A 27540-nucleotide genomic window follows, 5' to 3' on the forward strand; every position below is an offset into this window, starting at 1 on the left:
GAGGGAGAGCAAAGCGAGAGAGAGATCTGGGATCTTGCTGGGGCTCAGAACAGGACTGGGCTATGGGCCAGGTATTGTGAGGGTCAGAGTTTTCCAGATGCTTGTTTTTAGTCAAATCCCTGTCAACGTTATACAGGCAGTTTCTCTCTGTGACCTAGATAAAGAGGCAATGGGCATGTTCCAGGCTGACTACTTTGCAGACCCCTGCCAAATCTCACAACGCCTGGATAGGTGTTTAACATATCAGCGAAGCACATCACATGATGTAGAAATCTGATGCCCGACTGCACAGTCACTGACGTGGCACACAACCATTGGTTGATACAATGCAGTGACTGCAATGTAGTCGGCCTGGAATGCGACCAATGTCTGAATCTTAGCGTTATATGGACTGTTTGGGTGATGTTCAGAATGCATTTTTGTGGTTGTGAATGTGAATCATAGCTCTTATGGAGTTTGGAGTTATATGTCTGATAAACTGCTCACACTACTACTAGTCCACAGATAAAGCATGTAGGAGACAATGATGTAAAAGCTTTGTTTTGACCAGATAGAGAGAGTTTAACTGCTCTCATTAATCGTTCTCATTTATGAATGTCCTGGTCTGTTTTAACATGGAGCGGTATTTGATCATTATAGCTAATAATCTAAGCAATAATCTATCTTGAGAGAAGGAGATGTACTTATAATGCTTGGTAATGTAATTGTAATGGGTTTGTAATGAAAGGAGTTTATGTTTATTAGTAGAGTTAAGCCCAGGCATGCCATAACCATGGGGTTTATATGAATCGTATCTGTACAGATTTGCTTTCCAAACTCACATCTGGACCAAGAAACATGCCAGCCATTAACGTTTAAAAGGGGTTCTGGTACAAAATCACCACACACACAAAAACCTATCAATGTGCCCTTGAGAAAGGCCCTTAACCCTAATTGCTCCAGGGTTGCCGTTGATAATGGAAGACCCTGGCCGTGTCCCCACTCTCTGAGGGTGTCTACCAAATAGTTGGGATATGCAAAAAAACACATTTCCAACTCACACATGCGTATTAATACAAACTTGTACATTTATGAAATCTGACAAATACACGCACGCACACACACACACACACACACACACACACACACACACACACACACACACACACACACACTCACCACACACACACACACACACTATCTAGCCTACACTGTCACAAATCCAGTTGGAGTTGTTTTTGTTGATGGGCAGTAGGTCTGAATGCCTGTGGTGGAGGTTAGCTGCTCCAATGAGAGTATTGAGTGGTAGAAAGGCCTGGACATGCAGACCATAAGGACTGAGCCAGACCAGACCAGGGAGAGAGACTGAACCAGACCAGAGAGACTGAATCAGACCAGAGAGACTGAACCAGACCGGAGAGACTGAACCAGACCGGAGAGACTGAACCAAACCAGAGAGACTGAACCTGACCAGAGAGACTGAATCAGACCAGAGAGACTGAATCAGACCAGAGAGACTGAACCAGACCGGAGAGACTGAACCAGACCGGAGAGACTGAACCAAACCAGAGAGACTGAACCTGACCAGAGAGACTGAATCAGACCAGAGAGACTGAACCAGACCAGAGAGACTGAATTAGACCAGAGAGATTGAACCAGACCAGAGAGACTGAACCAGACCAGAGAGACTGAACCAGACCAGAGAGACTGAATTAGACCAGAGAGACTGAACCAGACCAGAGAGACTGAACCAGACCGGAGAGACTGAATCAGACCAGAGAGACTGAACCAGACCAGAGAGACTGAACCAGACCGGAGAGACTGAACCAGGACAGAGAGACTGAACCAGACCAGAGAGACTGAACCAGACCAGAGAGACTGAACCAGACCATAGAGACTGAACCAGACCAGAGAGACTGAACCAGACCAGAGAGACGGAACCATACCAGATAGACTGAACCAGACCAGAGAGACGGAATCAGATAAAGAGAGAGAGAAGGAGAGAGAGAAGGAGAGGGAGAGAGAGAGAGAGAGAGCGAGAGCGAGAGGGTGAGAAAGAGAGAGATAGAGAGAGAGAGATAGAGAGCAGTTGAGTGCTAGGGTTATTTTCTGGTCCTGTAGCAGCAGAGCAGTATATCTTTCTCATTTCATCATTCATTTCATTCGAGGCCGATGTGAGCTGGCTTCAGTGTATGCCTCTGAGCAGATGTCAATTACCCAGGACACACCGAACAGTCAACCAAACATCGACCTAACAACCACGCAGTAACACAAGACACATCAGTCGACCAAACACAAACAACCCGTAAACTTTTCATAAGTGAGTTTCATACTAACTCTCATCTCTCTCTCTCTGTAGATATTAATGAGTGTGAGATCGGGGCCCATAACTGTGACAGACATGCCTCATGCACCAACACGGCTGGCAGCTTCAAGTGTAGCTGTGCTCCGGGATGGATTGGAGACGGGATCAAATGCACAGGTAGGAACAACCTATGATCAGCTATAACCAGCTATGAACAGCCATGAACAGGTAGGAACAACCTATGATCAGCTATAACCAGCTATGAACAGCCATGAACAGGTAGGAACAACCTATGACCAGCTATAACCAGCTATGACCAGCTATAACCAGCTATGACCAGCTCTGACCAGCTACTGTATGACCAGCTATAACCAGCTATGAACAGGTAGGAACAGCTATGAACAGCTATGACCAGCTGTGACTAGCTATGACCACTTATGACTTGTAGTAACCAATAACCACCAACTATGGTATAACTACTGTATCTGAAACATTTTTAAAACATCTACCAGTATACCAGTTATAAACCATTGTTGTTATAAACAACAATATTCAGTTATGTGTACCAGTTATAGATTTGCTATCAACCCAGCTACATGTAAAACTATCTATAGCAGTTATTAATCGGTTATCAAGCATCAATAATCAACCATCTGTGTGTGTTTCAGACCTGGATGAGTGTTCCAACGGGACCCACATGTGCAGCAACAACGCAGACTGTCTGAACACCATGGGATCCTACCGCTGCCACTGCAAAGACGGATTCTCTGGGGACGGCTTCTACTGCTCAGGTCACACGCTCACACGCTGACTCATGTTCAAATATTTGACTTGACTGTAGATCTCAGTACCTGCTTATTATTCTTAGTGAAGTGATTTGTAATGATGTGTTTATGTGTTCTGGTACAGACAGCGATGAATGTGCGGATAACGTGAACCTGTGTGAGAGCGGCAACTGTCTGAATGTTCCTGGAGGCTACCGCTGCGAGTGTGACATGGGCTTCATCCCAACCCCGGACGGAAAAGCCTGCGAGGGTAAGACACTTACTGAAACCCTGGCAACCCTGGGTGTATTTTTAGCGTTTGTAAATGTTTTATCATATTTCATAATATTATATTATACCTGTCTGTCTAACAGTTACATGCTGTTAGTAATGTACATATGATACACTGTAAAAGAAGGATCAATCAATTTTCAATCAATTTTATTTTATATAGCCCTTCTTACATCAGCTAATATCTCGAAGTGCTGTACAGAAACCCAGCCTAAAACCCCAAACAGCTAGTAATGCAGGTGTAGAAGCACGGTGGCTAGGAAAAACTCCCTAGAAAGGCGAAAACCTAGGAAGAAACCTAGAGAGGAACCAGGCTATGAGGGGTGGCCAGTCCTCTTCTGGCTGTGCCGGGTGGAGATTATAACAGAACCATGCCAAGATGTTCAAAAATGTTCATAAGTGACAAGCATGGTCAAATAATAATCAGGAATAAATCTCAGTTGGCTTTTCATAGCCGATCATTAAGAGTTTGAAAACAGCAGGTCTGGGACAGGTAGGGGTTCCATAACCGCAGGCAGAACAGTTTAAACTGGAATAGCAGCAAGGCCAGGCGGACTGGGGACAGCAAGGAGTCACCACGGCCGGTAGTCCCGACGTATGGTCCTAGGGCTCAGGTCTCTCAGTTGGCTTTTCATAGCCGATCATTAAGAGTTGAAAACAGCAGGTCTGGGACAGGTAGGGGTTTCGTAGCCGCAGGCAGAACAGTTGAAACTGGAATAGCAGCAAGGCCAGGCGGACTGGGGACAGCAAGGTGTCATCATGCCCGGTAGTCCTGACGTATGGTCCTAGGGCTCAGGTTCTCAGAGAGAAAGAGAGAACGAGAGAATTAGAGAGAGCATACTTAAATTCACACAGGACACTGGATAAGACAGGAGAAGTACTCCAGGTATAACCAACTAACCCCAGCCCCCCGACACATAAACTACTGCAGCATAAATACTGGAGGCTGAGACAGGAGCGGTCCGGAGACACTGTGGCCCCATCCGAAGAAACCCCCGGACAGGGCCAAACAGGAAGGATATAACCCCACCCACTCCGCCAAAGCACAGCCCCCGCACCACTAGAGGGATATCCCCAACCACCAACTTACAATCCTGAGACAAGGCCGAGTATAGCCCACAGAGGTCTCCACCACAGCACAAACCAAGGGGGGGGGCGCCAACCCAGACAGGAAGATCACGTCAGTAACTCAACCCACTCAAGTGACGCACCCCTCCCAGGGACGGCATGAAAGAGCACCAGCAAGCCAGTGACTCAGCCCCTGCAACAGGGTTAGAGGCAGAGAACCCCAGTGGAGAGGGGAACCGGCCTGGCAGAGACAGCAAGGGCTGTTCGTTGCTCCAGCCTTTCCGTTCACCTTCACACTCCTGGGCCAGACTACACTCAATCATATGACCTACTGAAGAGATAAGTCTTCAGTAAAGACTTAAAGGTTGAGACTGAGTCTGCGTCTCTCACATGGGTAGGCAGACTGTTCCATAAAAATGGAGATCTATAGGAGAAAGCCCTGCCTCCCGCTGTTTGCTTAGAAATTCTAGGGACAATTAGGAGGCCTGCGTCTTGTGACCGTAGCGTACGTATTGGTATGTACGGCAGGACCAACTCGGAAAGATAGGTAGGAGCAAGCCCATGTAACGCTTTATAGGTTAACAGTAAAACCTTGAAATCAGCCCTTGCCTTAACAGGAAGCCAGTGTAGGGAAGCTAGCACTGGAGTAATATGATCAAATTTCTTGGTTCTAGTCAGGATTCTAGCAGCCGTATTTAGCACTAACTGAAGTTTATTTAGTGCTTTATCCGGGTAGCCGGAAAATAGAGCATTGCAGTAGTCTAACCTAGAAGTAACAAATGCATGGATGTTTTGGAATAGTCGATATGTTTATAGTTTATATATAGTTTACAGTTATGCTTTAATAAAGAGAAAGGAGAGGTTTCTATTGCCAATAAAACACAGGGCTGGAATGAGATACATGCCCAAACTGGTCTCATTATGTTTAACTTTAGACTTCAAAAACCAATATTTAAAAAAATAAACTGCAGCACACTGGTATTCTGTCAGCATGAGTGTGTGTGTGTGTGTGTCCCTTAGTGTGTGTGTGTCCCTTAACCAAACCAAAGCATTCAAGAGAATTGGAATTGGAATTTTTGTATACTTCCTGAATTGACTGGAACATACACCAACCCTGGTGTGTGTGTATGTACTGTATGTATGTGTGTGTCTTAGTGCGTGCGTTGTGTCGTGTCATGCATGTGTGCGTGCCTACATGCTTTGTGTCGTTCATGTCTGTGTGTGTGTTTGTGTGTGTGTGTGTGTGTGTGTGTGTGTGTGTGTGTGTGTCCCTGTTCATCCTGGGTAGTTGTGCCCCAGAACTGTCAGTCATAGAGGTGAGAACTCTTCACTTCCTGTCTCTCTCTCGCTGATGCCCATTTTCCACCTCCGTCCCTCCATCCCATGATCCACTAATCCTTCACAGCTGGACTCCCTCTCTAACTGTTCTCTCTCTCTGTCTCCTTCTCTCTCTCCCTCCCTCCCACAGACATAGACGAGTGTACATTTGCCGATATCTGTGTGAATGGAAGGTGTCAGAACATTCCGGGGCTGTTCAGGTGTCAGTGTAGCATCGGCTATGAGCTGGACAGGAGTGGAGGCAACTGCACAGGTAAACCACACACACACACACACAAACACACACACACACACACACACCTGTTAACATAGGTACAGTGAGGGAAAAAAGTATTTGATCCCCTGCTGATTTTGTACGTTTGCCCACTGACAAAGAAATGATCAGTGTATAATTTTAATGGTAGGTTTATTTTAACAGTGAGAGACAGAATAACAACAAAAAAATCCAGAAAAACGCATGTCAAAAATGTTATAAATTGATTTGCATTTTAATGAGGGAAATAAGTATTTGACCCCCTCTCAATCAGAAAGATTTCTGGCTCCCAGGTGTCTTTTATACAGGTAACGAGCTGAGATTAGGAGCACACTCTTAAAGGGAGTGTGCTCCCTTTAAGAGTGTGCGAAGGTGAGAAGGTGACAACAGTTGGTGTGATTATTTGCAAATGGAAGAAACACAAAAGAACTGTCAATCTCCCTCGGCCTGGGGCTCCATGCAAGATCTCACCTCGTGGAGTTGCAATGATCATGAGAACGGTGAGGAATCAGCCCAGAACTACACGGGAGGATCTTGTCAATGATCTCAAGGCAGCTGGGACCATAGTCACCAAGAAAACAATTGGTAACACACTACACCGTGAAGGACTGAAATCCTGCAGCGCCCGCAAGGTCCCCCTGCTCAAGAAAGCACATATACAGGCCCGTCTGAAGTTTGCCAATGAACATCTGAATGATTCAGAGGAGAACTGGGTGAAAGTGTTGTGGTCAGATGAGACCAAAATCGAGCTCTTTGGCATCAACTCAACTCGGCGTGTTTGGAGGATGAGGAATGCTGCCTATGACCCCAAGAACACCATCCCCACCGTCAAACATGGAGGTGGAAACATTATGCTTTGCAGGTGTTTTTCTGCTAAGGGGACAGGACAACTTCACCGCATCAAAGGGACGATGGACGGGGCCATGTACCGTCAAATCTTGGGTGAGAACCTCCTTCCCTCAGCCAGGGCATTGAAAATCGGTCGTGGATGGGTATTCCAGCATGACAATGACCCAAAACACACGGCCAAGGCAACAAAGGAGTGGCTCAAGAAGAAGCACATTAAGGTCCTGGAGTGGCCTAGCCTATCTCCAGACCTTAATCCCATAGAAAATCTGTGGAGGGAGCTGAAGGTTCGAGTTGCCAAACATCAGCCTCGAAACCTTAATGACTTGGAGAAGATCTGCAAAGAGGAGTGGGACAAAATCCCTCCTGAGATGTGTGCAAACCTGATAGCCAACTACAAGAAAAGTCTGACCTCTGTGATTGCCAACCAGGGTTTTGCCACCAGGTACTAAATCATGTTTTGCAGAGGGGTCAAATACTTATTTCCCTCATTAAAATGCAAATAAATGTATAACATTTTTGACATGTGTTTTTCTGGATTTTTTGTTGTTGTTATTCTGTCTCTCACTGTTCAAATAAACCTACCATTAAAATTATAGACTGATCATGTCTTTGTCAGTGGGCAAACGTACAAAATCAGCAGGGGATCAAATACTTTTTTCCCTCACTGTATACACACATAGCACAGTCTTCTCTGTGTGATAACACACACCTGTCACCCCAGTGTAGCTCTCCTCAGAGTACCTGTATCTGGATGAGGATATACAGTATACTGTATATTAAGCCCAGTAGAATACCACATTACATTGGTATCAATGCTAAGTGTTTCTCCATAGAGACTAAAACAAAGAACAAAAGGTTAAATGGCCTATCAGTAAGACTGTCCCTGAGTCTCTGTGTTGTGATGACACTATTCTCTGGACACTATGAAGAGATGTTCAGTCTCCCCCACCCAAACCCTCATCCTTCCTAACCCCAATCAGACTCATCCTGCTCTCCACTGGGATGGAGGGATGGAGAAAGGGATGATTCCTCTCCTCCATCACCATGTTGTCATGGAGTATAAGGAGTCATATTAATGATGAGGACAGATGCAATGGTATGGCACTGACACCCACTCCCACTCCCTAATACCACACACATGCACACAAGCACACACACGCACACACACATCACATGACTAGGGTGCACACTGAGCCATTTGTGACTGTCTTAATGTTATTGCATGCTAATACTGTCTCTCTCTTTCTCTCTCTCTCCCCCCCTCCCCCTATCAGACATTAATGAGTGTGCTGACCCGACCACATGTATCAGTGGGCTGTGTGTCAACACCCCAGGTAGCTACATCTGTAACTGTCCTCAAGACTTCGAACTCAACCCCACACGCGTGGGTTGCGTAGGTGAGACATCGCTCTGGGCTCACACACACACACTTTCAGTATGGGTCATTCTGATGGGAGATGACTGAGTGTGTGTGTTCCTACCCAGACACTCGTTCTGGTGACTGCTATCTGGACGTGCGGATGCGGGGGGATGCGTCTGAGAGTTTGGTCTGTTCCAATGAGATCGGTGTGGCGGTGTCCAAAGCCTCCTGCTGCTGTTCTCTAGGGCAGGCCTGGGGAACACCCTGCGAAGCCTGCCCTCCTCTCAACTCCTGTGAGTCAGTCTAACCTATCACCCCATCTAACCCAACACTCACATCAGAATAACTTAGAATAAACCTTCTGTTGCATGAAAAGATCCCTGAATGTTTTGATGTAGTTAATACATATTTTGTCTTCCAGCGGAGTACAAGACGTTGTGTCCTGGAGGAGAGGGATTCAGACCTAACCCCATCACTGTCATACTGGAAGGTTAGTTCAACCCTAACCCCTGACCTCTAACCCCATCACTGTCATACTGGAAGGTTAGTTCAACCCTAAACCCTGACCTCTAACGCCATCACTGTCATATTGGAAGGTTAGTTCAACCCTAAACCCTGACCTCTAACCCCATCACTGTCATACTGGAAGGTTAGTTCAACCCTAAACCCTGACCTCTAACGCCATCACTGTCATATTGGAAGGTTAGTTCAACCCTAACCCCTGACCTCTAACCCCATCACTGTCATACTGGAAGGTTAGTTCAACCCTAACCCCTGACCTCTAACCCCATCACTGTCATACTGGAAGGTTAGTTCAACCCTAAACCCTGACCTCTAACCCCATCACTGTCATACTGGAAGGTTAGTTCAACCCTAAACCCTGACCTCTAACCCCATCACTGTCATACTGGAAGGTTAGTTCAACCCTAACCCCCATAAAAATCCTATGTTCTGTTTAATTGTGTGATTAACCCCTATCCCCATCACTACAACACCAGAAGGTTAGTTCAACCCTAACCCCCATAAAGATCCTATGTAGCTCAGTTGGTAGAGCATGGCGTTTGCAACGCCAGGGTTGTGGGTTCGATTCCCACGGGGGGCCAGTATGAAAATAAAAAAGAATAATGTATGCACTAACTGTAAGTCGCTCTGGATAAGAGCGTCTGCTAAATGACGTAAATGTAAATGTAATGTTCTGTTTAATTGCGTGATTAACCCCTATCCCCATCACTACAACACTGGAAGGTTAGTTCAACCCTAACCCCCATAAAGATCATTTGTTCTGTTTAATTGCGTGATTTATCCCCATTACTACAACACTGGAAGGTTAGTTCAACCCTAACCCCAATAAAGATCCTATGTTCTGTTTAATTGCGTGATTAATCCCCATCACTACAACACTGGAAGGTTAGTTCAACCTAACCCTGACCTCTAATCCCATCACTACAACACTGGAAGGTTAGTTCAACCTAACCCCTGACATTTACATTTACATTTACGTCATTTAGCAGACGCTCTTATCCAGAGCGACTTACAAATAGGTGCATTCACCTTATAGCCAGTGGGATAACCACTTTACAATGTGATTTTTTATTTATTTATTTATTTTGGGGGGGGGGGGGGGTAGAAGGATTACTTTATCCTATCCCAGGTATTCCTTAAAGAGGTGGGGTTTCAAATGTCTCCGGAAGGTGGTGAGTGACTCCGCTATCCTGGCGTCGTGAGGGAGCTTGTTCCACCATTGGGGTGCAATGGTGGAACAAGCTCCCTCACGACGCCAGGACAGCGGAGTCACTCACCACCTTCCGGAGAACCTAAACCTGACCTCTAACCCCATCACTACAACACGTAAACCTGACCTCTAACCCCATCACTACAACACGTAAACCTGACCTCTAACCCCATCACTACAACACTGGAAGGTTAGTTCAACCTAACCCCTGACCTCTAACCCCATCTCTACAACACTGGAAGGTTAGTTCAACCTAACCCCTGACCTCTAACCCCATCACTACAACACTGGAAGGTTAGTTCAACCTAACCCCTGACCTCTAACCCCATCACTACAACACTGGAAGGTTAGTTCAACCTAACCCCTGACCTCTAACCCCATCACTACAACACTGGAAGGTTAGTTCAACCTAACCCCTATCTCTGTGTTCTCGTCTCCATTCAGACATCAATGAGTGCCAGGAGCTGCCAGGCCTGTGTCAAGGAGGACACTGCATCAACACCTTTGGTAGCTTCCAGTGTGAATGTCCCAAAGGCTTCCAACTCAACGAGGAGAACAGAGTCTGTGAAGGTACGGACACACACACATACTCATGGCCCTCATAAACACACACACGTGCAAACGCTCGCACACCCGAACGCACACACACATACACTACTCACACACTATCGTCATACACACGCAGGCAGCACGCACACACACACACACACACACACACAAAGACATGTAGCTGGACAGGAAATTGAGTCCAGACAGCGAGGAGTGTTTTTGGAAGACAGGAGGTGAAAAGAGAGAAAAGAGAAGAATAGAGAGTAATGAATGACCAGACCCTGTCCTGTAGGTCTGCTGTGGCTGATTGTCTCATAGCTCTGGTTCCTCTCTGTCTCTGTCTCTCTGTCTCTGTCTCTCTCTCTCTCTCTCTCTCTCTCTCTCTCTCTCTCTCTCTCTCTCTCTCTCTCTCTCTCTCTCTCTCTCTCTCTCTCTCTCTCTCTCTCTCTCTCTCTCTTTCCCTCTTTCCTCTCTCTCTCTCCTAACAACACAACTCATCATAACTCTCTGGTTCCTCTCTCTCTCTCTCTCTCTCTCTCTCTCTCTCTCTCTCGCTCTCTCTCTCTCTCTCTCTCTCTCTCTCTCTCTCTCTCTCTCTCTCTCCTAACAACACAACTCATCATAACTCTGCTTCCTCTCTGTCTCTCCTAACAACACAACTCATCATAACTCTCTGGTTCCTCTCTGTCTCTCCTAACAACACAACTCATCATAACTCTCTGGTTCCTCTCTCTCTCCTAACAACACAACTCATCATAAGTTAGTTCTCAGGATACAAATGACATCATCTGTCCATAATGTTCTAACTGCAGGACAATAACAGAGTTCTGATGTCAGTGTGTCTGTAACTGTGACCAGAGGAAGGCTGTTCTTGCCCCTCTGATGTGGTCACATCTATTCTGAGGGAGGAACACTCCGTCTACTAAACACAGACCTGAGCAAGAGAGAAAGAGAGAGAGGGGAGAGAGAAAGAAAGAGACTGAGAAATAGAGACAGATCGAGAGAGAGGAGGTAGAAAGAGAGATAGAGAGCGAGTGAGCGTAAAGGGAGAGAGAGAGACTGAGAGAGAGAAAGAGAGAGAAACAGAGAGTGACTGAGAGAGAGAGAGAGAGAGAGAGAGAGAGAGAGAGAGAGAGAGAGAGAGAGAGAGAGAGAGAATGGGAAGACAAAGAGAGATAGGAAAAAAGCCTAATAGCTGTTTAATTGCAGAGTGTTTGTAGTCCAGACCAGGGGAACAAAGCGGTGATGTCTGTCTGTCTGTCTTCATATCAGCCTGTTCTCTGTACACTCTCTCCTCTCTGCCAAGCAGGCTACATGGTTCTAGTACAGTGGTGCAGTAGACAGTCTGTAGGCTACTAATGACCTGACAGAACCTAAAACAACTTTGTCATATCAATAACTGTACAAGATTCCCAGCCAGCTCTCACTCACAGCCCTCTAACTCCCAGAGAAGGCCACCAATCCATACCTCAGCTCTCACTCACAGCCCTCTAACTCCCAGAGAAGGCCACTAACCTCTACCTCAGCTCTCACTCACAGCCCTCTAACTCCCAGAGAAGGCCACCAACCCCTACCTTAGCTCTCACTCACAGCCCTCTAACTCCCAGAGAAGGCCACCAACCCCTACCTCAGCTCTCACTCACAGCCCTCTAACTCCCAGAGAAGGCCACCAATCCATACCTCAGCTCTCACTCACAGCCCTCTAACTCCCAGAGAAGGCCACTAACCTCTACCTCAACTCTCACTCACAGCCCTCTAACTCCCAGAGAAGGCCACTAACCTCTACCTCAGCTCTCACTCACAGCCCTCTAACTCCCAGAGAAGGCCACTAACCTCTACCTCAACTCTCACTCACAGCCCTCTAACTCCCAGAGAAGGCCACTAACCTCTACCTCAGCTCTCACTCACAGCCCTCTAACTCCCAGAGAAGGCCACTAACCTCTACCTCAGCTCTCACTCACAGCCCTCTAACTCCCAGAGAAGGCCACCAACCCCTACCTCAGCTCTCACTCACAGCCCTCTAACTCCCAGAGAAGGCCACCAACCCCTACCTCAGCTCTCACTCACAGCCCTCTAACTCCCAGAGAAGGCCACTAACCCCTACCTCAGCTCTCACTCACAGCCCTCTAACTCCCAGAGAAGGCCACTAACCTCTACCTCAGCTCTCACTCACAGCCCTCTAACTCCCAGAGAAGGCCACCAACCCCTACCTCGCCTTAAAGAACACCATATAGCTGTGTTTAACATGACTGTTTCCTCTCTCTTTCTGTCTCTCTCTCTGTGTAGATGTTAATGAGTGTGAGCGTCCAGGTATCTGTGGACCAGGCCAGTGTTACAACACCATAGGAAACTACACCTGTATCTGCCCTGTGGACTACATGCAGGTCAATGGAGGAAACAACTGTATGGGTAGGTACAGTACAATACACTGTACTACTCTCTCTTAAACAATAATGTATTTAACTACATACAGAGTGTGTGGTCTGAATACTGTTGTTTTCTGACTACAATAGAAACAGCTAGAATCATTTGTAGTTATTTTATTTACTGGATGTAACCTTTATCTATACAGGCAGGTAAATTCAGAACAGATTGGTTTTACAATGCCGACGTGTTATGTGTTACATCCATCCTCTACAACATTATGTCATCACAACACCATGTCTGATGAAGGTCTCTGACCAAAACGTCACAGTATGTTTTTAACTACGGATCTAGAATAAACTATATTTTTTATAATGGAGAGAGTGTCGCACCTCACCTTCTACAACACCGTGTGACTAATGGTTATTTGTCCCTTCCCACCCGTAGACATGAGGAAGAGTTTCTGCTACAGGAACTTCTACTCTGACAACGGGACGTGTGACGGAGAGTTGACCTTCAACATGACCAAGAAGATGTGCTGCTGCTCCTACAACATCGGACGGGCCTGGAACAGACCCTGTGAACAGTGTCCTGTACCCAGCACCAGTGAGTACACAAACACAGAGACATATGTTCACTACACGCAGAATGCACTGAGCACACACACACACTCAAATCTGCCATCTGTCTGTCCCTAGATGAGTTTGCCATTCTGTGTGGAAGTGAGAGACCAGGATACTACATTGATATCTACACAGGACAGGTCATCGGTAAGTTACACCACTACCAGTGGAAGGACACTATTGTAATCAAATCCAGTATACAGCTTCACAGGACTAATAAAAACATTTAAAAAAGTTATTCTGTGTATCTGTTTGTGTTTGTGTGTGTGTGTTTGTGTGTGTGTGTGTGTTTGTGTGTGTGTGTGTTTGTGTGTGTCTGCCTGCGTACATGTGTGTGTTCCAGACATCGATGAGTGCAGGGAAATCCCAGGTGTGTGTGAGAACGGCGTGTGTATCAACATGATTGGCAGCTTCAGGTGTGAGTGTCCAATGGGCTTCCTGTACAATGACAAGCTGCTTATCTGTGAAGGTAAGGCCCGCCCCCTTGGCTTCATGCTGTGTGCTCATAGAACTGCTACTCTTTATAGTCTTTGGCTGGGATTCAATCTGAGGCGCATTCACAGTAAACACTGGGCATGTTGGCTCAAGCGTAAATTACCTTTAAAAGAGTGGATTGAATGGCAGCCTTATATCTTTTTGTATTTCTTTGACTGCATGGTGTTGCTGTATAAAACCCTCTGAGATCATGTCACCTTTTCATGGACCTCCAAGCCGGATTGGGTTTTATACAGTTGCACATGTATGACAGATCTTAGGGTCTATTTGCTTTAGTGAAATATCTATGAGTAAATCATAAATTGTTATATTTTCTCTCTCTCTCTCTCTCTCTCTCTCTCTATCTCTCTCTCTCTCTCTCTCCTCTCTCTCTCTCTCTCTCTCTCTCTCTCTCTCTCTCTCTCTCTCTCTCTCTCTCTCTCTCTCTCTCTCTCTCTCTCTCTTTCTCTCTCTCTCTCCCTCCCTCTTAGACATTGATGAGTGTCAGAATGGGCCAGTGTGCCAGCAGAATGCAGGCTGTCTCAACATGCCTGGTAGTTACCGCTGTGAATGTAAACCTGGATACCGCTTCACCCCCACTGGACAGTGTCTGGGTAAGGATGGGGGAGGATGGAGGAGGGAGGGGTGAGGATGTGTGATGAGAAGACAATGCCTGGTTAAGACTTCAATCACTAAAATATGGAGGAGGAAAGGTAAGGGTAGGGGAGGACAGGGGAGGATGGGTGAGGGTGGATGAGAGGACAGTGTCTGGGTGAGGGTGGATGAGAGGACAGTGTCTGGGTGAGGATGGGGGAGAGGATAGTGTCTGGGTAAGGATGGGGGAGAGGATAGTGTCTGGGTAAGGATGGGGGAGAGGATCGTGTCTGAGTAAGGATGGGGGAGAATGGGTGAGGATGGGTGAGGATGGGGGAGGATGGGGAGGATGGGTGAGGATGGGTGAGGATGGGAGAGGATGGGAGAGGATGGGAGAGGATGGGGGAGGATGGGTAAGGATGGGGGAGAATGGGGAGGATGGGTGAGGATGGGGGAGGATGGGGGAGAATGGGGAGGATGGGAGAGGATGGGTGAGGATGGGAGAGGATGGGTGAGGATGGGAGAGGATGGGGGAGGATGGGGGAGGATGGGGTGAGTGTCAGGGACGAGAAGAAAGGGAGAAGAAAAATGAATGTTTACTAAATAGATCCCATATTCCTGGTGTCAGTCTGTTTCTGTCGTTGCCATGCCAAATACAATGATTTTGTCATACCAAACATTTTTGTTCGATGACATGACAAAGACAAAGGAGTTCTAGTCTAAATCACAAACAGACTGGCACCATAGAGACAGACAGACAGACCAACAGACGGAGAGGCAGCAGGAGACCAGGGAGGGTGTAGAGGCAGCAGGAGACCAGGGAGGGGGTAGAGGCAGCAGGAGACTAGGGAGGGGGTAGAGGCAGCAGGAAAACAGGGAGGGGGTAGAGGCAGCAGGAGACCAGGGAGGGGGTAGAGGCAGCAGGAGACCAGGGAGGGGGTAGAGGCAGCAGGAGACCAGGGAGGGGGTAGAGGCAGCAGGAGACCAGGGAGGGGGTAGAGGCAGCAGGAGACCAGTGAGGGGGTAGAGGCAGCAGGAGACCAGGGAGGGGGTAGAGTCAGCAGGAAACCAGGGAGGGGGTAGAGGCAGCAGGAGACCAGGGAGGGGGTAGAGGCAGCAGGAGACCAGGGAGGGGGTAGAGGCAGCAGGAGACCAGGGAGGGGGTAGAGGCAGCAGGAGACCAGGGAGGAGGTAGAGGCAGCAGGAGACCAGGGAGGGGGTAGAGGCAGCAGGAGACCAGGGAGGGGGTAGAGGCAGCAGGAGACCAGGGAGGGGGTAGAGGCAGCAGGAGACCAGGGAGGGGGTAGAGGCAGCAGGACACCAGGGAGGGGGTAGAGGCAGCAGGACACCAGGGAGGGGGTAGAGGCAGCAGGAGACCAGGGAGGGGGTAGAGGGATAGAAGAATAGAAGACTGTGTAGAGGAATGTGTTAGACATGCTGTCCTGGTTAGTCGTTAGTTAGTGAGAGTGAAATGAGAGTGTGAGTATGTGAGGCATGTGTCAGGGACCATGGGGCTGTGCTGCATATCTTAGCCCTCCTAGAGGAGCTCCCTGCAAAACACCCTAGATTATGATGAGAGCAAAGCCTAGAAAGCAGCACACACCCCTCAGAGTAGCTATGTGAGAAAGGAATGTACACCGGCCTGTAATATGGACCTATCCTTTTCAATAGCAGCATCCTGTTGTTCTTCCTGCTTTTATGTGTATAGAAACACAATGGAGGTGTAGACCACAGTTACTACAGTAACAGAGTGTACACTGTAGACCACAGTAACTACAGTAACAGAGTGTACACTGTAGACCACAGTAACTACAGTAACAGAGTGTACACTGTAGACCACAGTAACTACAGTAACAGAGTGTACACTGTAGACCACAGTAACTACAGTAACAGAGTGTACACTGTAGACCACAGTAACTACAGTAACAGAGTGTACACTGTAGACCACAGTAACTACAATAACAGAGTGTACACTATAGACCACAGTAACTACAGTAACAGAGTGTACACTGTAGACCACAGTAACTACAGTAACAGAGTGTACACTGTAGACCACAGTAACTACAGTAACAGAGTGTACACTGTAGACCACAGTAACTACAGTAACAGAGTGTACACTGTAGACATTTACATTTACGTCATTTAGCAGACGCTCTTATCCAGAGCGACTTACAAATTGGTGCATTCACCTTATAGCCAGTGGGATAACCACTTTACAATATATATATATATTTTTTTTTTTTCTTTGGGGTGGGGTAAGGGGGGTAGAAGGATTACTTTATCCTATCCCAGGTATTCCTTAAAGAGGTGGGGTTTCAAGTGTCTCCGGAAGGTGGTGAGTGACTCCGCTGTCCTGGTGTCGTGAGGGAGCTTGTTCCACCATTGGGGTGCCAGAGCAGCGAACAGTTTTGACTGGGCTGAGCGGGAACTGTGCTTCCGCAGAGGTAGGGGGGCCAGCAGGCCAGAGGTGGATGAACGCAATGCCCTCGTTTGGGTGTAGGGACTGATCAGAGACTGAAGGTACGGAGGTGCCGTTCCCCTCACAGCTCCGTAGGCAAGCACCATGGTCTTGTAGCAGATACAAGCTTCAACTGGAAGCCAGTAGATTGTGCGGAGGAGTGGGGTGACGTGAGAGAACTTGGGAAGGTTGAACACCAGACGGGCTGCGACATTCTGGATGAGTTGTAGGGTTTTAATGGCACAGGAAGGGAGCCCAGCCAACAGCGAGTTGCAGTAATCCAGACGGGAGATGACAAGTGCCTGGATTAGGACCTGTGCCGCTTCCTGTGTAAGGTAGGGTCGTACTCTCCGAATGTTGTAGAGCATGAACCTACAGGATCGGGTCACCGCCTTGATGTTAGCGGAGAACGACAGGGTGTTGTCCAGGGTCACGCCAAGGCTCTTCGCACTCTGGGAGGAGGACACAACGGAGTTGTCAACCGTGATGGCGAGATCATGGAACGGGCAGTCCTTCCCCAGGAGGAAGAGCAGCTCCGTCTTGCCGAGGTTCAGCTTGAGGTGGTGATCCGTCATCCACACTGATATGTCTGCCAGACATGCAGAGATGCGATTCGCCACCTGGTTATCAGAAGGAGGAAAGGAGAAGATTAGTTGTGTGTCATCTGCGTAGCAATGATAGGAGAGGCCATGTGAGGATATGACAGAGCCAAGTGACTTGGTGTATAGCGAGAATAGGAGAGGGCCTAGAACTGAGCCCTGGGGGACACCAGTGGTGAGAGCACGTGGTGCGGAGACAGATTCTCGCCACGCCACTTGGAAGGAGCGACCGGTCAGGTAGGACGCAATCCAAGAGTGAGCCGCGCCGGAGATGCCCAACTCGGAGAGGGTGGAGAGGAGGATCTGATGGTTCACCGTATCAAAGGCAGCAGACAGGTCTAGAAGGACAAGAGCAGAGGAGAGAGAGTTAGCATTAGCAGTGCGGAGAGCCTCCGTGACACAGAGAAGAGCAGTCTCAGTTGAAACCTGACTGGTTTGGATCCTTTACGTAGACCACAGTAACTACAGTAACAGTGTACACTGTAGACCACAGTAACTACAGTAACAGTGTACACTGTAGACCACAGTAACTACAGTAACAGTGTACACTGTAGACCACAGTAACTACAGTAACAGAGTGTACACTGTAGACCACAGTAACTACAGTAACAGAGTGTACACTGTAGACCACAATAACTACAGTAACAGAGTGTACACTGTAGACCACAGTAACTACAGTAACAGAGTGTACACTGTAGACCACAGTAACTACATTAACAGAGTGTACACTGTAGACCACAGTAACTACAGTAACAGAGTGTACACTGTAGACCACAGTAACTAAAGTAACAGTGTACACTGTAGACCACAGTAACTACAGTAACAAAGTGTACACTGTAGACCACAGTAACTACAGTAACAGAGTGTACACTGTAGACCAGAGTAACTACAGTAACAGAGTGTACACTGTAGACCACAGTAACTACAGTAACAGAGTGTACACTGTAGACCACAGTTACTACAGTAACATAGTGTACACTGTAGACCACAGTAACTACAGTAACAGAGTGTACACTGTAGATCACAGTAACTACAGTAACAGAGTGTACACTGTAGACCACAGTAACTACAGTAACAGAGTGTACACTGTAGACCACAGTAACTACAGTAACAGAGTGTACACTGTAGACCACAGTAACTACAGTAACATAGTGTACACTGTAGACCACAGTAACTACAGTAACAGAGTGTACACTGTAGACCACAGTTACATTGAGTGGCTTTAATGATCCCCTGTCCTTAACTGACCCTGTCCCAGTCTCACTGTGGGGGTTAGTCCTGTAGTCTGCCAATGCTGCAGTGAAATACAGTTACTGCTGCGTTGCAGTGTGTGTGTGTGTGTGTGTGTGTGTGTGTGTGTGTGTGTGTGTGTGTGTGTGTGTGTGTGTGTGTGTGTGTGTGTGTGTGCGTTCCACATCTCCTGACCCTCTCTTTTTTTCTCTCTCTCTCTCTCTACAGATCGTAATGAGTGTGTGGAGAACCCAGGAGTGTGTAGTCCAGGCCAGTGTATTGATACGTTGGGAAGCTATCGCTGTATCTGCCCCAATGGTTTCAAGGCTACATCAGACCTGGCCATGTGTATCGGTGAGTACAACAACAACAACAACAACCACCAATCTTCCATCAGTGATATTAGTGAATAGTGCTGTAGTTAGTTTTCATGGTCCATCGAGCTGAATCAACCTATCACAAGGGCTCTTTTTCACATATGATCTCACTCCTCTCTCCAAAGCAACATGCAGTTCAATAATAACTAATTGACCTCCACTAGTGGATAGTTTGATGTAGTAATTATTGTAATAAGTACTCCGTCTAGTAGTCATTGTAGTCACTGGACCTGGTGAGAGAGTGGTTGCCAGTAGGTTGTGATAATGTTGTAGTGATGTTGTAATGATGTTCTCGTCTTGTTGTAGATGTGGATGAGTGTGAGAGACAGCCGTGTGGGAACGGCACCTGTAAGAACACAGTGGGATCCTATAACTGCCTGTGTTACCCTGGCTTTCAGCTCTCACACAACAATGACTGCATAGGTAGGTAGGTGTGTGTGTATGTTGACTACCTTTGTTTTGAACCCAGGTCTTCTGCACGCCACAGGACTGTGTTAGCCCACTGAGCTAAAGCCTAGGCATTGTTTGTAATGTGTGTGTTACATTTTGTATCTTTCCGCCTGTGTTACCAGATACTGATGAGTGTTCGAGCCAAAGAGGGCTGTGTAGAAACGGGAACTGTATTAACACCCTGGGCTCCTTCGTGTGTGTGTGTCGCGACGGCTACGAACTCAGCGCCGACGGAAGAATTTGTGTTGGTGAGGAGCTGTCACATTATCTCTCTCCTTATCTCCATCTCTCTCCTCCCTTCTGATCACTCCATACATCCTGTCATTACTCTCTCCCCTCACACTCCTCTCACACCCTTTTCATCCCTTTCTCTCTCCTCTTATCTGTTTTCTCAACCGTCTCATTTTCCTTTACGTTATCTTAATTCTTTCATCACTCTCTCACTCCTCTTCTCAGTCTCTCTCTCCTCTCATAGCAACATTATATGTAGTATTTCAACTTTGTTTCATTTCTAAAGAGTTTGAGTGTGTGTAATGTGGTGTGTGTTCTGTCTCCCAGACATCAATGAGTGTGCAGTGAACCCTGGGACTTGTGGTCCAGGCACCTGTCAGAATCTGGACGGCTCCTACAGGTGTATCTGCCCACTTGGCTACTACATACAGGACGAGACCTGTGAAGGTAACATACATAGGGTTGTAAAGCTACCGGTAATTCACCAAAGTTAACAAAAACTCTATGGCAATCTATCGTAACTCTGGTAATTTATACTTGAATAACTTTAGAAAAAATGTATTCATATATAGTATTAATTTTTTATATCTGTGTCCATATTGTCCATGCATTTCTAGTAGATAGACCATATGGTTCAAGAGAAAATAGCCTAATTCATGAAAAAAGCATCTAATCAACAATGGCAGTTACCTCTGCAACTCGTCCAACTATTGACGCCAAAACATTGAGAACAGATACATATTGGCATAGTAAAATAAAGAAACGTGTGTCAAAAAAATTAAAATGTCATGTTAAACACTAATGGTGTTCACTAAGTTGATGGTTTATATTTAGTATAATGTTTTACAGCTTTGTCATTCTATTTTTTCTTTTTAAATCATCTTATTTAATGATTTCATATATTTTACATGTGATAAGGCCACACAGAGGGCCAGAGATAATTACAGACACCTGAAGTACCCAAAAGGGCCACTAGATGTATTGTGATAGATTACATAACATCCTTGAAAGATGGACAAATTCTGGTAGTTTATTGGTAAACTTTGAAAGTTTCCAGTAATATACCCTCCCTTTGCAACCCTAAACATACACACACACACACACACACACACACACACACACACACACACACACACACACACACACATACACACACACACACACACACACACAGAGAGAGAGAGACGAGCCAACACGAGCCACTCTATATGTTTATAAAGTGAGAGTGATGAAGAGATACAGTCATGTACAGAGCTCTTTCTATTCCACTCCATGCTCTGTAGTTCCTAGAAGTCACTGGTATTGTGTTTAGTTAGTAACAGGACCAGTTGGTAAGAGGAGTGTGCTGTAGAGGCCATTTTAGACTAATGGTCTCAGTAGAAACATACATTAGACTAGAGCTCAACTCACTATTCTGATTGATTATTACAGTTATTGATCTGTGTGTTCTATCTCCATGTTCTAGATGTTGATGAGTGTTCTATCTCTGTGTTCTAGATGTTGATGAGTGTTCTATCTCTGTGTTCTAGATATTGATCAGTGTTCTATCTCTGTGTTCTAGATATTGATGAGTGTTCTTTCTCTGTGTTCTAGATATTGATGAGTGTTCTATCTCTGTGTTCTAGATATTGATGAGTGTTCTATCTCTGTGTTCTAGATATTGATGAGTGTTCTATCTCTGTGTTCTAGATATTGATGAGTGTTATATCTCTGTGTTCTAGAAATTGATGAGTGCTGTCTCTCTGTGTTCTAGATATTGATGAGTGTTCTCAGACCCCAGACATCTGTCTGTTTGGGACCTGCTCCAACACTGAAGGCAGCTTCACCTGTGTGTGTCCTGCCGGCTTTCAGCTGTCCTCCTCAGGACGCAGATGCGTGGGTGAGTTGTGTGTGTATGTGTTTGTGTTGGTTGGGGCTGAGTTTACTTCTGAACTCAAAACCATTGTCCTAAAATAACAAACTGACAGGTAAAACATACAGAAACACACCCAGTCCATAAGGGCTTAAAGGAATAGTTCACCCAAATTACAAAATTACATTAGTTTCCTTACCCTGTAAGCAGTCAATGGACAAGGTATGACAGCAATCCATGCTTTGGTTGAGTTTCCCTGGCACTTTTCCCAAACGCTAATGTTTTAGCATTTGTGGCACAAATCCCATTGAAGTCATGGTAACAATATTAGCATTTTTCGCGCATCATGTCCAATTACATTTACATTTTACATTTTAGTCATTTAGCAGACGCTCTTATCCAGAGCGACTTACAGGAGCAATTAGGGTTAAGTGCCTTGCTCAAGGGCACATTAACGTCATTTAGCAGACGCTCTTAGCCAGAGCGACTCACAAATTGGTGCGTTCACCCTATAGCCAGTGGGATAACCACTTTACAATTTGGGGCGGGGGGGGGGGGGGGGGGGTTAGAAGGAATACTTTATCCTATCCCAGGTATTCCTTAAAGAGGTGGGGTTTCAAATGTCTCCGGAAGGTGGTGAGTGACTCCGCTGTCCTGGCGTCGTGAGGGAGCTTGTTCCACCATTGGGGTGCCAGAGCAGCGAACAGTTTTGACTGGGCTGAGCGGGAGCTATGCTTCCGCAGAGGAAGGGGAGCCAGCAGGCCAGAGGTGGATGAACGCAATGCCCTCGTTTGGGTGTAGGGACTGATCAGAGCCTGAAGGTACAGAGGTGCCGTTCCCCTCACTGCTCCATAGGCAAGCACCATGGTCTTGTAGCGGATGATGCGCAAGGACTAGGGGAGGATTAGAGGAGTACAATAGAGTAATAGATTGTTCTCAGACATCTCTCCAACAACACACTCATTTATCTACTTCTCAATTCCACTGGAACCAAAATACTTATTTTCACAGTCCCTCATTCCCTCTGTCTTTCTCTCTGTCTCTCTTTCTCTCTCACACACACACACACACACACACACACACACACACACACACACACACACACACACACACACACACACACACACACACACACACACACACACACACACACACACACACACACACACACACACACACACACACACACACACACACACACACACACACACAGCTGTGAGCAGGGCAAGGGGATCAGGGCACATAAATCTCTCTGTTTCAGAAAAGCTGACAAATCAGTTTCATGGAGAAATGTAAGGAGACACTCCTTGACATGTCTTTCCTAGTGCCAGGTGTGTGTGTGTTTGATCTATGGGTCTGACCCAGGTGTGTGTGTGTGTGTGTGTGTGTGTGTGAGTGATATATGGGGTTCAGATAGCTTTTTTGTGTAGAGTTTGCGGCAGGCCAGTACTGGTGATGGCAGGTAGCCTAGCGGTTAAGAGTGTTGGGCCAGCAACCAAAAGGTTGTTGGTTTGAATCCTGAATCGACTAGGTGAAAAATCTGTCAATGTGCCCTTGCGCAAGAAACTTAACCCTAATTGCTCCTGTAAGTCGCTCTGCATAAGAGCGTCTGCTAAATGACTAAAATGTAAACTAACAGTACAGAGCAGGGAGAGGCACCATGTGTTTCTAGTTACAGACAGAGGCTGAGGCCCAACAGACTGATCTATACAACCAGAGAGACTGGCAGCTGCTTGGCACTGACTATCACTAGGCACCGTATAACATCTCTCTATTTTCTCTCCTCCCACTCCTTCTTTCTTTCTTTCTTTCTTTCTTTCTTTCTTTCTTTCTTTCTTTCTTTCTTTCTTTCTTTCTTTCTTTCTTTCTTTCTTTCTTTTCTTTCTTTCTTTCTTTCTTTCTTTCTTTCTTTCTTTCTTTCTTTCTTTCTTTCTTTCACTCTCTCTCTTTCTCTCTCTCGCTCGCTCTCTTTCTCTCTCTCTCTCTCCCCCTCTCCTCCCACTATTTTTCTCTCTTTCTCCCCTCCCTCTCCCTCCCTCTCTCTCCCTCCCCCTCCTTCTCCATCTCCCCCCCCCCTCCCTCTAGATGTCCGTGTGAATTACTGTTATACTAAGTTTGAGAGTCGTCGCTGCATGGCCCCTAAGCCTCTGAACACCACTAAAGCGGACTGTTGCTGTAGTGCCATGCCTGGTCAGGGCTGGGGAGACCCCTGTGAGATCTGCCCCGGCAAGAATGAGGGTAGGTACACACACTACTAGGTCCTCAAAAGCCTAAGCCACTATATTACTGACTCACTTAATATAAATCAATCAATGCATAAATTATGAATTTATTCAATCATTATACTATGGCTATTGGTATTGTCTGCAGGTGACCAGAGCCAGGTTTGTTTATGTTTACATTGTGTGTGTTTGTGTTCCAGAGGCGTTTATGTCTCTCTGCCATGCGGTTGGACAGGTGTTTGGCCCTGATGACCAGCCCATAGGTACGTTGACCTTATATGGGCAATACGTCCTGTCATCACTCTATGTGTCTTGTAACTAGTGTGCAGCTATGTTGGCCAGGTCTCTTCTGAGAAATAACACTAAATCTGGTCAAGATGTGGTTGAGATGGTTTGCTGATTGTGTGTGTGTGTGTGTGTGTGTGTGTGTGTGTGTGTGTGTGTGTGTGTGTGTGTGTGTGTGTGTGTGTGTGTGTGTGTGTGTGTGATATTCCAGACATTGATGAGTGCACCACCAACCCCAACATCTGCAATAACGGTCAGTGTATCAACACGGACGGGTCGTTCCGATGTGAGTGTCCATTTGGCTTCCGACTCGACACCTCAGGGATCAACTGTGAAGGTAGGTGTTAACCTTATACACAAATACACACACACACACGCATACAGACACACACACACATTACACTACCAGGAATGGAGTAATTGTGAAACATATTGTATTTGTGTTCTATAGATACTAATGAGTGTGACCTGGGGAACCCATGTGGAAACGGAACGTGCACTAACGTGATTGGAGCGTTTGAGTGTGCATGTGATGAAGGCTTCGAACCCGGACCCATGATGTCTTGTGAAGGTATGCTCATTCTGACACACTTTCTAGCATACTAGGAAGAACCCTATGTAGCATACTAGCACACTATATTATACATTTCTGTTCCGTCCCCACAACCTGACCGTTCTCTTATCTTCTCCCTCACTCCCCACCTCCCCCCTCTCTCTCTCCCTCTCTCTTTCACTCCCCCCCTTCCCCCTCTCTCTCTCCCTCTCTCTTTCACTCCCCACCTCCCCCCTCTCTCTCCCTCTCTATTTCACTCTCTACCCCACTCTCTCTCTCTCTCTCTCTCTCTCTCTCTCTCTCTCGTCTCCAGATGTGAACGAGTGTTCACAGAATCCTTTGCTGTGTGCGTTCCGCTGCGTGAACGTGATTGGTTCCTATGAGTGTAAATGTCCGACGGGCTACGTGCTGCGAGAGGACAAGAGAATGTGCAAAGGTAAGGCTACTGTAGGGACTGGAATCTGCTGTAGATATCTTACTATAGGGCCAGTAGGGACTGGAATCTGCTGTAGATGTCTTACTATAGGACCTGTAGGGACTGGAATCTGCTGTATATGTCTTACTATAGGGCCTGTAGGGACTGGAATCTGCTATATATATCTTACTATAGGGCCTGTAGGGACTGGAATCTGCTGTATATGTCTTACTATAGGGCCTGTAGGGACTGGAATCTGCTGTAGATGTCTTACTATAGGGCCTGTAGGGACTGGAATCTGCTGTAGATGTCTTACTATAGTGCCTGTAGGGACTAGAATCTGCTATAGATATCTTACTATAGGCCTGTAGGTATGGCAGGGACTGGAATCTGCTATAGATAATGAATGGACTGTAGGGACTGTAGGTACAGCAGGGACTATAGAGAATGTAGAGAAACATTCTACATTCCAAAGTCTATCATCAGTACAGTACAGCTAAACCAGAAATGTCCAGCTTTTAGGATTCAGAGGTGACAGTTACTTCTAATCCCCGGTGACGTCACTGTATGAGGCTTTAGCTATCTACCATCTTACATAAGGCTTGGAGTCTCCACCTCACCCTTGCTTCAACTCTATCTATCTCAATAAGACTTTATAAACACTCTGGTGGGAGAGGGAGAGAGCATTACAAGGGTTTTATTGGGGGAGGAGATGGGACTAGTGTTGAGTCAGAGACAGACAGGAGACAGGAGGAAGATGTCAGTGTCTGGACTATAGGCTGGTATTTACATTACTATTCTAAACAGACCTCTATATATACTCTGGGGAAGGCTGGATACACACATCCTCTGTTACCCAGGAAAGCACTTTGTCACACACATACACACATGCACACACGCACACACACACAAGCTTGGACACGCACACGTGCACAAATTCACACAAGCTCACACACACAGACACACACAAACACACACATTATTGTACACACGCTCACGGTGTGTTCTCTCCTCTCTCCTGCAGACCAGAATGAGTGTGAGGATGGGCTGGATGACTGTGAGAGCAGAGGGATGCGCTGTAAGAACCTCATCGGAACCTACATGTGTATCTGTAACCCTGGTTACACACGCGCCCCTAACGGAGAGGGCTGTATAGGTAAGACACACAAACACACAATTCTGGTTTTATCAACAATTCATGGCTATTCTATGTTATGGGGTTATTAAATCCACATATACACCAAACTTGCCAAGACACCAAAGATGAGTATAATCCCATACAATGTACACACACACAGAATATTCCAGATGTTCAAATCATCTAGTAGCATACAATACATGTGATAATGGATCCATATTTCATGTAGGATTCCGTTGAGATTATAGCCATCACACATCATGGTTATTGGTCCAACTAATGCAATAAACTGACATTAACGTAATCTTACAATAGCTGATATATTGTTATGCAGACTACACTGCAAATCTGTTCTGTATTTAATCATTGTATCTTCATCGTTTGTGTGTTTGAATGCGTGGGTGCGCGCGCGCATGTGTAGATCTGAATGAGTGCTCTGCTAAGCCAGGTATCTGTGAGAACGGTCGTTGTGAGAACACGGTTGGAAGCTATCGCTGCAGGTGTGACCAAGGCTTCAGCGCCAACCCTACACAGACTGAATGTATAGGTAAATACACCCCTCTCTCTCTCTCTCTCTCTCTCTCTCTCTCTCTCTCTCTCTCTCTCTCTCTCTCTCTCTCTCTCTCTCTCTCTCTCTCTCTCTCTCTCTCTCTCTCTCTCTCTCTCTCTCTCTCTCTCTCTCTCTCTCAATTCAATTCAATTCAATTTAAGGGCTTTATTGGCATGGGAAACGTGTGTTAACATTGCCAAAGCAAGTGAAGTAGATAGTAAACAAAAGTGAAATAAACAATAAATATTAACAGTCTCTCTCTCTCTCACTCACTCACTCACTCTCCGTCCCCCCCCCCACCCCCCCTCTCTCCCCCTCTCATCTAGATAACCGCCAGGGCCTGTGTTTCACGGAGGTGTTGACTACATTGTGCCAGATGCAGTCCAGTAGCAGGAACAGTGTGACTAAGTCTGAGTGTTGCTGTGATGGAGGACGAGGCTGGGGCTCTAACTGTGAGCTGTGTCCTCTACCTGGGACCACACAGTACAAAAAGATGTGTCCACTGGGGCCCGGATACACAACAGACGGCAAAGGTAGAAATATACACTCATATCTATACACAACCCTACACCGTGGATGGTACACAATCACTAGTCCACTGAGCTAAAGCCGAGGCAATGGCTCTGTGACCTCACAT

At 46.5% G+C, this 27540-nt stretch overlaps 1 protein-coding gene across 1 annotated transcript in view; it reads left to right on the forward strand.

The window, feature by feature from the left end:
• LOC311124904 (fibrillin-1-like) overlaps nucleotides 1–27436 on the forward strand; it is a gene marked incomplete at its 3' end in the record, with an annotated part of 37308 nt that extends 9872 nt beyond the window's left edge. The window contains 26 exon segments of the mRNA XM_084199001.1: nucleotides 2339–2461; nucleotides 2953–3075; nucleotides 3194–3319; nucleotides 5876–5998; nucleotides 8122–8244; nucleotides 8333–8500; nucleotides 8629–8697; nucleotides 10384–10509; nucleotides 12775–12897; nucleotides 13300–13458; nucleotides 13551–13622; nucleotides 13819–13944; nucleotides 14441–14563; nucleotides 19059–19184; nucleotides 19514–19630; nucleotides 19780–19905; nucleotides 20216–20335; nucleotides 21642–21767; nucleotides 23826–23978; nucleotides 24163–24225; nucleotides 24459–24584; nucleotides 24699–24818; nucleotides 25114–25236; nucleotides 26240–26371; nucleotides 26775–26900; nucleotides 27230–27436. Of these exon segments, the coding sequence (XP_084055127.1) occupies nucleotides 2339–2461; nucleotides 2953–3075; nucleotides 3194–3319; nucleotides 5876–5998; nucleotides 8122–8244; nucleotides 8333–8500; nucleotides 8629–8697; nucleotides 10384–10509; nucleotides 12775–12897; nucleotides 13300–13458; nucleotides 13551–13622; nucleotides 13819–13944; nucleotides 14441–14563; nucleotides 19059–19184; nucleotides 19514–19630; nucleotides 19780–19905; nucleotides 20216–20335; nucleotides 21642–21767; nucleotides 23826–23978; nucleotides 24163–24225; nucleotides 24459–24584; nucleotides 24699–24818; nucleotides 25114–25236; nucleotides 26240–26371; nucleotides 26775–26900; nucleotides 27230–27436 (3249 nt within the window).
• Between the last annotated feature and the right edge of the window lie 104 nt (nucleotides 27437–27540).

The sequence above is a fragment of the Coregonus lavaretus genome, assembly GCF_964263955.1.
Source record: "Coregonus lavaretus genome assembly, contig: HAP1_SCAFFOLD_5767, whole genome shotgun sequence".
Lineage (NCBI taxonomy): Eukaryota > Metazoa > Chordata > Actinopteri > Salmoniformes > Salmonidae > Coregonus > Coregonus lavaretus.